The sequence below is a fragment of the Cydia fagiglandana genome, chromosome 25 (genome assembly GCF_963556715.1).
Source record: "Cydia fagiglandana chromosome 25, ilCydFagi1.1, whole genome shotgun sequence".
NCBI classification, from domain to species: Eukaryota; Metazoa; Arthropoda; class Insecta; order Lepidoptera; family Tortricidae; genus Cydia; species Cydia fagiglandana.
The window spans coordinates 1,867,775-1,882,707 of NC_085956.1; the positions used below are offsets into that span (position 1 = coordinate 1,867,775).

General features: G+C 37.3%; 1 protein-coding gene across 1 annotated transcript in view; it reads left to right on the forward strand.

Moving 5' to 3' along the window:
• Window positions 1-3,547: 3,547 nt before the first annotated feature.
• Window positions 3,548-14,933, forward strand: part of LOC134677030 (probable chitinase 2) — a 31,099-nt gene continuing 19,713 nt past the window's right edge. The window contains exons 1-3 of the mRNA XM_063535451.1: window positions 3,548-3,709; window positions 11,635-11,799; window positions 13,399-13,594. Of these exons, the coding sequence (XP_063391521.1) occupies window positions 3,637-3,709; window positions 11,635-11,799; window positions 13,399-13,594 (434 nt within the window). The 5' untranslated portion in view covers window positions 3,548-3,636. The remainder of the gene's footprint in view (window positions 3,710-11,634; window positions 11,800-13,398; window positions 13,595-14,933) is intronic.

Consider the following 14,933-nt stretch of genomic DNA (forward strand, 5'->3'; position numbering starts at 1 on the left):
GCCAAATCGAATTAAGTAAGTACCTAAGTATTATTAATATTTTATCAAAATATTTTTCACGATATAAATATTAGTAATTTTATAACCCAAAACTGCTTAGGAAAGAAAATTAAACGAATAAAAACGATTATCATTTTAAAAACTTGTTATTTAAATGTATAGAGAATAAAATACTTTAAATAAATTTTCGGTTACTGATGAAGTTAAAGTGACGTCACAAAGTTTGTGTCTCCCCCTCCCCCATGTCACAATATGTCACATTTTCTTGACCCCCTCCCTCCCCCTAAACGTGTGATGTAATTAATGGATGACCCCTTTACAGGGGAATCGAGTTATGAAAATTTTGTCTTAAGTAGCGGCGGTATCGTCTTGGTCTTAAATTAGTCCTATTGTGCTTTCGTCACTCATTTTACATTGAAAGCCACCGACGATTGTAGCGAATGTAGAATGGGTGACGAAAGCAGAATAGGACTAATTTAAGAACTTGACGAAAAACGAATGCGACGACCCAAGACCATACCGTAGCGGCCGTACCTCTGCCTATCTTTTAACCCCCTCATTCATAAAACTTTACGGGCCTGATTTGGTTTATTTTATTTTATCCCTTTCTTACAAATACATTTATCAGAATGACAGATAAAGACAAAAGATAAGATAAGATATTAGCTAATTGAGGTTTATAGCGTGTTTATGAATAAGGGGATTCATTTGTACTATCTCGCCATTTTCTTGCATTTAACTTTTTATTAATTAAATTAATCTTAATCACTGCTGATTTGATCTCCCGTTTTTTTATTTATAACATTTTACTTGTATATTTATTTTTATCGATGTGCAATTTTATTGTGAAATAAATAAATAAGTGACATACTTAAATTATTTAAACTATTCATTTTTACACTACCTTAACTATAGTTCGTTTTTTTAGCATTAGAAATAAGGTAAACAATCTTGATGTGTCTTTTAATTGAAAAACACATTTTAAAAATAAGTTACGGCAAATATGTAACAGTTATGAATCTAATATGATCATTTACATTCTTCTGCTTTCATAAGTAATAGTTACTGATTTTTGAAAAGCGTTTTTCAATTAAAAGACATGTCAAGATCGCTCACCTAAATCAGTGACTATTACTTATGAAAGCAAAATAATGTAAATAATCGTATTATTATTCATAATTGTTACATATTTGCCGTGACTTATTTTCTAAAGAGTTTTTCAACAAAAAAACACGTCAGGATTTATTGCCTTTTTTCTAATGCTAAAAAAACTTTATTATTTTACCTATTCTGTGGCAAAATTATCGAGTTTTGTGGTGTTTTACCGTGCGTCTGATAACTTAAGGTATTGCTAAAAATAGTTTATATTTAACTATATAGTTGAATATGACACTTCCATCTTCAATTCTTCACCACTTACATGAACTGCAAAACGTAATTCAAGACCAAAAAAAGTAAGAAGTGTTACCACTTTTTTACTAGCGCGCCTTGTATTTATGTAAAAATAAGTAACTAAAAGTACTTTTTTTAAATGGAAGGAGTAAAATTACTAATAAATAAATTATCTTAGTGTGATTATTTATCAAAATGAATAAATTTACTATTTTACAAACAAATTATTGCAGTGGCAACATTGTCTTACCTTATTCTTATTCATTTATTCATAAAACAATTTTACATTGTGTTTGAATTATGTTATAAATAATTTAAAACTACAAGAACAACAACAACAAACAAACATGCAGCTAATATTAAAATTAAAACATAAAAACACACAAAATTAATAAAATGGGAATGGGAATAGGGTATTTGACCACTAGTCAGATCAGTTTCCCTCGAACCGTCAAATCAATTTTGCTACTATGGAAATTACTTATATGAAACACTGACACGTGACGTCACAATCAAAATTACCCACTCATTACAGTCTTATACGGGTTTAAAAATAGAAATTGTATCTAAAAGTAACTGCTATCTACTCTATTAATCTTCTTGTGCTTTATTTCATGCATGGTGTAAAATAATTTATTTTAAATACAGTCAAATACCCTATTAGGATTGAGCCTACCTACTTTTTTTGGTCTTGAATTACGTTTTGTAGTTTTAGATGGTTGGCAGTCCTCAACTTTACGTTTCTCCAGAAACTTCCTTCCTCGCACAGATAAACTGTGGAATGAACTGTCGCCCGCGATATTTTTGAACCGATACGACCTCCAAGAAAGATACTTCTATCTTTAAGGCCGGCAACGCACTTACAAGCCCTCTGGTGTTGCGAGTGTCCATGGGCGACGATAATCGCTTACCATCACTCGTACTGTTCATGTGCCTCGTATATCATAAAAGGAAACAATTCATTTATCTGTCAAAACCTGTTAAAAAGTGCTCCGTCACGCGGCGATATTACGAGCGTAACGAATGTTACTAAAATGTTTTAAACGATGTCGGAATGCAAGAGGTTAACAAACTTAAAAAAAAAGGAAAACAGTAACTTTTTGAACATCAAAACATCAGTTTCATCCGCTACACACTACACACCCATGACTCAGGAACAAATATAAACACAAACAAATGCTCATCACTCAAATAAATACCCTTACCGGGATTCGAATCCAGTGGCCGATTTTAGAATTTCGATCGCTCGATTTCGTCACTCGAAAATCGGCGAAATTCAAATTTTTGAAATACGAGCGATCGAAATTTGGAATCTAGTATTGACCACTCGATTTCAATTCTATTAGTAGAATTTAAACGCCTAGTAGTGGAGATATCATTTAACGAAATACACGAAACCGAGTGGTCGAATTTCAAAAATCGGTCCCCAGTACTATCGGCTTCATAGGCCAGGGTCACTACCCACTAGGCCAGACCAGTCGTCTTAAATTAAAATATGTATCTGTCACAGTCAGTCGTTCACTGGTCACAGTCTAATTGTTAAATCTTTTTATTTAACTATCAGGGAATGGCAGATACTTTTACGCATAGTTTGATACGTTACTTTTCATGCTGACTGTACATACATACCTTACCTAGGTACAAACAAGCTCAGACGTCAGACCTAACGAAATTATGACTAAATAGTCGCTCCAGACCAAACCGCAGGTAAGGAAACCACTGTTACAAAACAATAATGCCATGAGGTCACTGACCGAGAGACAAAACGATATTTTACCCTGGATTCGAACCTGCTACCTACCTAAAATATTCTCTTAAGTTCACACGTATCTGAAAGTCCAACGCATCATTATTATATAATTTTTTGTACAAAGAAATTGCAAACTTGCTTGCACAAAGAGATATGTTCAGCTCAAATGGACATACTTTTACATTTACACAACAACACACAATCTAAAATACACCTTAACACCGCACTATAACGTTCAAAAACGAAATAGCAAGGGAAAGTGATTATGCGAACCGGTTGAGAATTATAACACAAGCTGAAATGAGTCATAAGGTTCAAAGTTAAGGTTGAAAATAGAATGGCTATGAAAGAACCGGTAAGTTTAGTAGAACGTGCAACAAATGTCAAACTCTAGTCGCGAGGATGCCGCGTCCGCGTTCGTTGTGTTCCAAATTCGAATTTTAAAATTTTCATTCTCCGTTCCGTAGATTTCGTTTGTTTTTTATAAGTGTGAAATGGCGGGAGTGGAATTGTTTTTTTTAATTGTGGCGGCGATGGCGTCCGTTCTTGACGGCCAGACCTTGGGAGGTGAGTGAAGGGGTTTTTTATCAGGGTTATATTGCAACGATTTTCCGTTGAGAAATCTTTTAAAATTAGCTAGGTTTATATTTTAGGTTTCAAGTAAAATAATAGTGATTGTTTCTGGAAAGTTATTCTCACGATTGTTCTTCTCAACAGTGAGAAAGTTTTCTTTACAGAAATACTTACGTTTTTGCTATAAACATAAGGGGGCTTCAATTCTCAAGGGGATCTGAACCAAGTGTGGCCTTGGAAAGATGCGAAGGAATTTGGAGGCCATTTTTGGACCCTAGCGGCCGACGCTTATTGTCAAGTTTTTTATTTCCAATTTATTTCCAACTAGAGGTATTAAAAAGCCTGTTTATATTAGTTCACCGACAATACAATAGATAGACCAACAAATACAGAATCGATCCCCCTCCCCTATTCAGAATAATAATTGTATATACTACATACATACATGATGCATTCCCGTTACGTTACGTTACTACCAAAATAAGTGCATTCCCGTTACCAGAGAGGTTTTGGGATTATACTGAGAAATTTTTATTATGGGACCAACCCTGAAATCGCGAAAAAAAATTGGCTGCTTCATGCATTTCGGCTGGTCCATTTTTTATGGGAGGGTAAATTTTTTTTCGCCATTTCGGGGTTGGTCCCATAGTAAAAGTTGCTCAGTATAATCCCAAAGCCTCCCTGGCAACGGGAATGCAGTTATTTTTTAGCCACCCTGTATAGGTAGAGTCTCCATCAGATATATCGGCCGATATATCCGAAGGCGCTCACAAATATCTGAACACGCCTCTATTGCCAAGGCGTTAGAGCGCGTGTTCAGATATTGTGAACACCTTGGCCGCTTATATATTTGTTGGCGACTTATATATTTTAGTACAAACCACATTTCTTTCGAGTTTCACAAAAATTGGTTCAGCAATAAGGAAAATGATGATGATGAATCAGATTTTTATAGGTCTACAAACACATGTATTTCTGAGAATCGGCCGCTTCGTCACAACTTATTGATTTCTTAAATGAATCACTTAATGAAATGAGTTGGTAATATTGGACAATTAGCATATTGCATCAATACTACTATTAGTCAAATCAGTTTCTTTTTTCGTACTGTCAAAACGATTTCTGCTATAGTTCGTTTTTTTAGCATTAGAGAGAACTTGCAAGAAGGTAAGCGATCTTGACATGTCTTTTAATTTAAAAACGCTTTTTAAAAACAATTTAAATTATTTTTTTTAAACGCTTAAAAATCAAAAACTATTGCTTATGAAAGCAGAAGAATATAAATGATCGTATTAGATTCATAATTGTTGCATATTTGCCGTAAATTATTTTTAAAATGTGTTTTTGAATTAAAAGACACATCAAGATTGTTTACCTTATTTCTTATGCTAAAAAAACGAACTATAGTATAAAATTTATATGAAACACTAGCATGTGACGTCACATGATGATGATGATGATTGTTAAAATGAATAGTTATCGCCATAAAATAATAACGCATAGACTGATAGTCTCCATACGGCTAACCTGCCAAAAGTGAAGCCGAAACACGATCGATGTGTGCGTGGAACGCTCGTGTTTTACGCTCAGCAAACACACACATATATACAAAATATGTTGCCAGTATTCATTTACTTCTCTCAAAGTAGGGGAATTTTAACAACATCACACTTGGTTATTAATAATTTGGAAGTGTGTAGATTCGATTTTGTAGCAAAAGCTTTTTGTTTATTTTGGGATTTGTTGCATTTCTGTACTTTATGAAATAAGGATTAAATAAATAGCTGATAAGTTTTTATTATTTTTATTTATTTAACAAATGTGCATAAAATAATAAGAATAAATTTAAATAGGACAGAGCATATTCGACTGTGTTTAGTCCGTTTCCAATGTTTCCATATTGCGTCATTCCGATTTAGTCTATTTTTTTCCTTCCATCTCGCAGACAGAAGTAGATCAGTCGGAAAACTGAAACGAACATGACACAAAATAAAAATAAGAAAAAAGTAAATATACACCTAAATAATTAACTTAATTATAATTTCCTATAATTATACAATGAAATTTAATTGAGCGTATTTATTTTAGAATTTAGACGTCATGTCCCATTTGGAGGAAAAAATATTCACTACACTGGCAACATTTAGAAGAAATGGCGGCTGACGAAAATTTGGATTTTTGTATTTACGATTATGTAAAAATATCACATTAAACTCGATACTTACGCGTGAAATGTAATATCAAGCGGTTTGTTTTTATTATATGATGTGTTGTGACACCTATTCACTGTGCAAACAACCATCTTTCCTGTAGTTTTTGATTTTTAAACGGGAGGTGTACACAAACCGATTTGACTTTGAGTACTGCGAAGGCCGATGATGCGAGTCAGCCCATCGACACCCCATACTTTGATAAATTATGAAAGCCCTTGTTACCAACATTGAGGCATAGAAATAATCTTATCGAATTAAAATGACTGCTGTTGCATTTTGGTGGCACATACCATACTTGCTTTTAACATAGACGTATTATACTTACTTTTCTTTAGGTTGGTATGATTGGTAGTAAAACGTCAAACGTCATTAGAATTGTCGTGAACGTGGAAATACGTGGTTATTTTTTATTGTAATTGGTAAAATAACTTTAGCTGTTATTTAAATGGGGGCCAAATCTTTTAGGAAATGTGAAGTTTGTAGTGGGTGTGTAAGAAGACTAACTACTGACGCATTTTTGGCCAAATTTCCACTTGATCCGAACAGGTCGGTAAACTGATGTTTGTATGCAATATTTTCATTTTTTACTTTGAGTCGTTAACAGTTACTAATTTAATTAGTTTTAGTCGTGTACAATCCATGATTAAAACGAAAATATTTTGTGAATAAAGTATTTTTAAGTAAAAAACTAAGTAACCTATGACACGAATAGTGTACGACCAATTTATCGATAATCTCTTTATTTCAGTTGTCGATTATGGGCAAAGCTGAGGAAAAGGAAATGAGGATTTGGCGTATTTATTTACCTATTCAAAAGCTGAATGGAAACAAGTTCATTTGTGGAAATCATTCTCCATCCAGTGCCTTCAATAAAAAGGGACCAGATTTTTTATCATGTAAAATAAAATTGTTTATATATATAATGTTCTTTTATTTTATTAATCCACGTGATTCTCAAAATGTACCTACTGTTACTGTAGTACAGTAGGTAAATACAGCAGCACGTATCGCACATTTATCGATATCGATAAACAGTAGGTACTGGAAGTGTCGAGCCCTAGCGTTGTTTTTTTTTTGTGTTGGTAGTATTGTGTGGTTTTTTTTTTAAGAATTATGGCCTGGATGCGAGATCTTTAAGCCTGTATTTGGTGTGTTGGGATATGTACGTTCATAATTCGGTTCGAGGATTGTTCGAGAGTGCCGACTCTTAAAACGTAGTGATTATATGCTCTTTCGAGTGTGACGTGACGTCACACTTGAAATGGCTTCACTGGGTGTGTACGAACTAGGAATCTATGCCTTATAAATCTATGGTTATCGCTATCTGCGGTTTTTGCGTTTATTTCTAATGCTTATACATAATTTGTCATATCAGGAAACATATCTGTTTTTATATCCTATTTATACAGGGTGTTTGGTACATCGTTAGCCAAATTAAAACGGCAGATAGCTTGAGTCATTTGCTACCTTCTCACGCCTAGAAAAACAAAATTGGCCATGGTTTTTTTTTACTACTACGCAAGTAAAAATTTGAAATTTACGAAAAACTGTCATAGAAGTGAAAAATTTTATCTGCACCAAATTAAAAATTTCTAGGCCTGAGAAGATAGCAAATGACTCAACCTATTTGCCGTTTTAATTTGGCAAACGATGTACCAAACATCCTGTATATAATTTAATACTAATAAATTCTATACCTACTTATGTAGGTTTTTAAGTTTATAGTCTGTGCGGAAAGAGAGGAGTCGTGGAATGTATGGGATCCAATACATTCTACGACTCTTCTCTTTCCGCACGGACTAACACAAAAACTTAATTAATGATTATTGATTACACAGACCCGGGTATGTCCTTAAACTACGTCCAAGACCACCGGTGGACGGGCAGCAGCGTCCCTCAAATTCGGTGTACTCGACTGCGATCGCCAACCCGCCTGCCAAGCGTGGCGATTATGGCATACACCCCCCATCATGCAGAATGTAGGTCCAAGGGGGAGGCCTATGTTCAGCAGTGGACGTCTTATGGCTGAGATGATGATAATGATGATTACATGGATGTAATCTATTGTTATTATTTATAAACGCATTACAAGCCTGGGTTAGCTAGAGTCAGACCAAGAAAAGTCTGCAGCGGATTTGATCCACGCAGTGAACGTGTTATTTTAAACGTCAAACTTCTGTGACATTTTGACGTATAAATAAACCTTACACTGCGTGGGCTATCAAATCCGCTGCAGACTTTTCTAGGTCCGACTCTATAAATCGTTGGTCTTCTGTCATTGAGACTATTTTTGTAAGAAAGGGATAAAACATGATTTAACTAATTCAGTCTCTTAAAGTTTTATGAATATACCGTCCAGTGTCAGTTTCCGTCCACTTGACGGATTAGCAAATAATACATTTCATTTATAATTTGCTACTTGGTAAATATAATTAATTAAATATGATAAGTCCCCAATCCGCATTGGGCTAGCGTGGGGACTATAGCCCCAGCCACAGAATAAATAATGGTAATAGGTACAGAAGACTCACTCTCTAACAAAACGCATTTGTTACGATCAGCACAGATATTGCCCCTAAGTGGCGACAGCGCCACTCGCGGCTTATGTCTTTCCCCAAAATTGGGGTGGAACGGATGTACTTATAGCTACCTGTAGCAAAGCGACGAAATCTCGGAGTGAGCCACGCCTGCCCAAGCCCTCTCGCGCTCGAGAGGAGGCCTGTGCCCAGCAGTGGGACGTATATAGGCTGAATATGAATATGATAAATTGTTTAAATATTAAGGATTGCAACTAGAGCAGCAATGAAGGTTTATATTCAAATTTCGTCAAGCGGACGTAAACTAGAGCCGGACGAAAACTAGCGCAATGACCCTATATCTGGTTAAATTTATTGCCCGTATGGGTTTTACACACTGTATTAAGATAAGGTGGCTTAGTATTTCACATAAAAGGTGACATTTATGTCGTATTTTGGTCATTCGAAGCCATTCCGGTTTTGTGACAGAGTTAACCTTGCCTTGATATTGCGACGAGGCGTGACGCACCGCTTGCACGCGCCTTTTGAACTAAATATAAAATGTAAAAAAACCGGGCAAGTGCGAGTCGGACTCGCGCACGAAGGGTTCCGTACCATAATCCAAAAAAAAAACAAAAAAAAGCAAAAAAAAAACGGTCACCTATCCAAGTACTGACCACTCCCGACGTTGCTTAACTTTGGTCAAAAATCACGTTTGTTGTATGGGAGCCCCATTTAAATCTTTATTTTATTCTGTTTTTAGTATTTGTTGTTATAGCGGCAACAGAAATACATCATCTGTGAAAATTTCAACTGTCTAGCTATCACGGTTCGTGAGATACAGCCTGGTGACAGACGGACGGACGGACGGACGGACGGACGGACGGACGGACGGACAGCGAAGTCTTAGTAATAGGGTCCCGTTTTACCCTTTGGGTACGGAACCCTAAAAAACTAATAGAGGTAGACCAAGATAAGTCTGCAACGATGTTGATACCACACAGTCGCAAGTCGCAAGTCTCATTTTAAAGGCCGAGCCACACCGGCTTGCGTGTGCGTGACGTGCGCGTGTGCGTGCGCTAAAATGTTGGAGCCGCACACGCACACGTCACGCAAGCGGTGTGCCATCTCTCATAAGGATCTGTATACTACAACGCCGCACGCGCACGTGCACGTCACGCACACGCAGCCGGTGTGCACACAGGCCTTAAACGTCAAACTTCTATGAAATTATGACGTATGAATGAGCAATTCTCAAAAAGTTTGTACATTACTACATTTCGATCGAATGTCCAAGCTTTTTGAGAATTGCTCAACACTTGCACCGCGTGTGCTAATGGCACGGGGGACCTTTTTATAGGCCAAACGCCTTCCGACTAGAGGGATCAGGCTGAAAATCAGGGCTGGATAATACCACCAATCTAGCAAAACCTGAGACTGGTGCCCATTGCCTATGTACCAAAAGAAAGGCTGACCTGCACTTATAAAACTTGTTAGTATTAATAATTGTTGTTTTAAGCTATAATGTAGGTAAGTACTTAATACTGTAAGATTTCGTTTTTTTGGCAATAAACATTTTTAGGGTTCCGTACCCAAAGGGTAAAACGGGACCCTATTACTAAGACTTCGCTGTCCGTCCGTCCGTCTGTCACCAGGCTGTATCTCACGAACCGTGATAGCTAGACAGTTGAAATTTTCACAGATGATTTATTTCTGTTGCCGCTATAACAACAAATACTAAAAACAGAATAAAATAAAGATTTAAATGGGGCTCCCATACAACAAACGTGATTTTTGACCAAAGTTAAGCAACGTCGGGAGTGGTCAGTACTTGGATGGGTGACCGTTTTTTTTTGCTTTTTTTTGTTTTGTTTTTTTTTTGCATTTATAGTACGGAACCCTTCGTGCGCGAGTCCGACTCGCACTTGCCCGGTTTTTTTTTATAGGCCTCTGGGCGACTTGAGCTAAAAGGTATAAACGGTAAAAGTACCTGCGGTTTCACGCTACACTTTATCTAAATACATTACTTTCCCATAAAGTACAGTCGCCATCAGATATATCGGAGCAGCCAAGTTTTTCACAAATATCTGAGCACGCCTCTATTGTCAAGGCATTAGAGTGCGCGTTCAGATATTGTGAACGCCTTGGCCGCTCCGATATATCTGATGGCGACTGTACCACTACCGAAAAGATGACATACCGTGAACAAAGAAGTTTCACGCTCGAAATATTTGTCACGCTAAAGGATTCATGTCACCGAAATAGTGGAACAGGGTCACATGTACGAGTACTACTTAATGTATTAAGGGGCCCACTGATTAACAGTCCGCCGGACGGTATCGGCCTAGCAGTTAGAACAAAATTTTGACAGTTCCGAACAACTGACAGGCCGATACCGTCCGGCGGACTGTTAATCAGTGGGCCCCTTTAAGGTAGAAAAAATTGGCTATGTGCGAGTCCGACTCGCGTTTCTAGGGTTCCGTACATAAGTCCAACTCACGCTTGACTGCACATTTCTAATAGGTTTTCCTGTCATCTACAGGTTAAGAACTATTTTGTGTATTTTTTTCAAAATTTTAGACTCTGTAGTTTCGGAGATAAAGGGGGGGAATGGTCATTTTTTGGCTATTTTCTTAAATAACTTCGAACGTATGTATTTTAAAATTATAAAAAAACATGTGCATCTTTGGGTCACTAATTTACATAATATGTGTACCAAATCGTACACATATTATGCGATACAACTTAATTGGTCCAATAGTTTCCGAGAAAATAGGCTATGACAGACGGACAGACAGACAGGCAGACACACGAGTGATCCTATAAGGGTTCCGTTTTTTCCTTTTGAGGTACGGAACCATAAAAATGTATAAAGGCCTAGTAAATATAACACTAAACTCTCGCGTTTTGTAACTACACATATTATACCGCGGTAGACCAGTACCAGTCATCACGAATTGGTTCTTGAGTTAAGGAGGTTATCTAAGCTATGTATATGTCGGCGGCCGATCGTAAGATCAGTCAGATCGTAATGTTCCTGTGTAATGTTTTGACGATAGTCACATTAAACCAATATATAGGTAGGATAGGTTCGTTAGGTTGCTTTAGATGCCTCAAGGGCAAACTGCCCAGTTCTTCAAAGGTCCTTCCAACTTCCAATAAACTATTAACCAACAATTTAACATTCCAGGCCCCATGCACGGGAAAGTGGTGGTATGCTACGTTGCCAGCTGGGCCACTTACCGGCCCGACGCAGGGAAATACGACATTGGTGACCTGGAGCCTTCCTTGTGTACACACCTTGTATACTCCTTTGCTGGACTGGATGAGAGCACTAATACAATTAAAGTTATGGGTAAGCTAATTTTTATTTTTTTAGACAAAAAGTACCTACTTTTATAACTAAGGTGTATTCGCGTAATACCGAATGTCAGATAATTCCGAAATTCGGATGAAAATCACCCTAAATTCCATCATAATAAAAGTCTCTTTTCGGAATTATCCGACAGTTTTCGACATTCGGAATTACCCGAGTAAACCTTACTAAGAAAAACTGGGTACTTCACATATCTGAATCAAATATTCTATTCGTAATAAACTTAAAACTAAAATTACATAGAGTCGGACCAAAAAAAGTCTGCAGCGGATTTGATAGCCCACGCAGTGCAAGTGTCATTTATAGGTCATAATTTCATAGAATTTTGTCGTTTAAAATAACACTTTCACTGCGTGGGCTATCAAATCCGCTGCAGAATATTCTTGGTCGAACTCTATATATTTCTGTGGCCCTAGTGAAAAAGGGTACAAGTCTCACGCAGCTTAGGAGTAAAAGGGCACAGGTGTTACTTGGAACTTATACCCATTTACAACCGTGCTGCCCGAGACATGTACCTTTTTTCACTAGGGACACAGATTTGTTTTTTGAGAGTACGAGTAGGTACTAGATGTATGGGTGTATTGTAGTTGATTGACACATAGGGGTCATCCATTAATTACATCACACGTTTAGGGGGAGGGAGGAAGTCAACAAAATGTGACATATTGTGACATGGGGGAGGGGGAGACACAAACTTTGTGACGTCACTTTAACTTCATCAGTAACCGAAAATTTATTTAAATTATTTTATTCGCTGTACATTTAAATAACAAGTTTTTAAAACGATAATCGTTCTTATTCGTTTAATTTTCTTTCCTAAGCAGTTTTGGGTTATAAAATTACTAATATTTATATCGTCAAAAATATTTTGATAAAATATTAATAATACTTAGGTACTTACTTAATTCGATTTGACGATTTCGTAGAAAAAACGTGACGTCACACTAGGGGGGAGGGGGTTTGCCAAATGTGACCAAGTGTGACAAGGAGGGGGGGAGGGCTAAAAAAACCTAGAAATTCGTGTGACGTAATTAATGGATGACCCCATATGTGACGGCATGTTATGTTATGAAATGAAATGAAATGAAATGAAATGAAAACATTTATTTTCAGGCAACTATTGGCCCATAGATAAATACCTTAAAACTAGCATACATATTATTACAAAATATCAATATCTTAAAACTATGCAACTATGACGAAATATAGGGAACTCTAAATAAAACCGGCCAAGTGTGAGTCGGACTCGCGCACGAAGGGTTCTGTACCATTACGCAGAACACGACAAAAAAAATGGGAGCCCCACTTAATTATTTATTTTGTTTTGTTTTCAGTATTTGTTGTTATAGCGGCAACAGAAATACATCATCTGTGAAAATTTCAACTGTCTAGAGCTATCGGTTCTCGAGTTACAGCCTGGTGACAGACAGACAGACGGACGGACAGCGGAGTCTCAGTAATAGGGTCCCGTTTTTACCCTTTGGATACGGAACCCTAAAAAGAAGCAATGGTATAGGTGTAGCCAATTTTTCATGGTACCTAGTTATAATGTAATGGGCCTAAAATCTTTTTTTTCAGACCCCTGGCAAGACGTCGAAAAGAACAACGGTCAAGTTGGCTACAAGGGGTTCGTGGGTCTGAAGCAGCGCTACCCCCACCTGAAGGTCACCATCGCCATCGGGGGGTGGAACGAAGGCTCGCTCAAGTATTCCAAGATGGCTGCCAGCGAAGAGAATAGGAAGACGTTTATTGCTAGCGTTATGGCTTTTCTGGAGTAAGTAAACAGCCGGCCTAGCCAAGGTTACAATCGCTATCGCTTCGACAACGAAAAGCATTATGTCTCTCTATCACTCTTCCACATTAGTGCGACAGTGACAGTTGCGTTTCGATCGCTACGGAGCGTAAGCGATCGGCATCTTGGCTACGCGGCCAGAGCCCCAAAAAAATGCCTATAGTCGCACCAATAAGTCTGCAGCGGATTTGATATCCCACGCAACGTAATGGTAACATTCCATTTCTAACTGCAACTGCACTACTTACCAGTACTGAACGCGTCGCTGTCGTTGTCAATTTCCATAGTAAAATGAACAGTAATGCAGCTGTCGTTGGAAATGGACTGTCACCTTAAGTGTTATTTATACGTCATAATTTCATAGAATTTTGACGTTTAAAATGACACTTGCACTGCGTGGGCTATCAAAATCGCTGCAGACTTTTTACGGTCTGACTCTACCAATATGCTACTAGCTTGGAGGATATAACCAAACAGAGACGCCTTGTCTGTAATTTTCTGTACATAAGTTATTTTTCACCACACCAGCTCGGAAAGGCTTACTTTGCACTTCAAAAACTGATAGCAAAGTTGCATTTTATTCACATGTGAGGCAAAGTAATCAAATGCAAATTTTGAGTTGTTTTCTTATGTTTGCTAGTAAGATTGACTTTTAAATGATGATTTTGGATGATAAATATTTCATAACATTCATCTGGATTTGATTAGGTTCGATTTTGTTTGATATTTAATATTTAATATTTGCTTCGAGTTGGTGTGGTGAAAAATTTTGTGTTTCACTCGGGGGCAAATTTTGTTTAACCCTCGTGCTTTGAAAACCTTTGCTTAAGATTCCATTTTTCGAAGCACTCGCTACGCTCGTGGTTCAATTTTGGAATCTTTCGCTTGCTCGGGTATCAATATTAGCACGAGCGGTTAAACAACAACTTTGCCCCCTTGTAAAACAAATAACTAAAAAGTTTTCTATTCTTTATATCCTGCTACCCCAAGGTTGTCTGGAAGAGATCGCTTACAGCGATAAGACCGCCTGTTGCTACCATTATTTACACTGTAAATCTGTTATTGTATTTTTCTTTGTGGTGCAATAAAGAGTATTTACTTACTTACTTACTTAACTATATCAAAAGGTCCATGGGGTCCCAGCGCGCATAAGTTATTCGCAGAAATCGCGAAGCGTCTGGTTGACGTAACTGGTGACCGAAGAGCTGGCGGCTACCTCGCACAACTTATCAGCATTGCGATACAGCGGGGAAATGCCGCCAGCATCCTTGGTACAATGCCTCAGGGGCCTATTTTTAGATTATTAATAATTTCGGTTAGC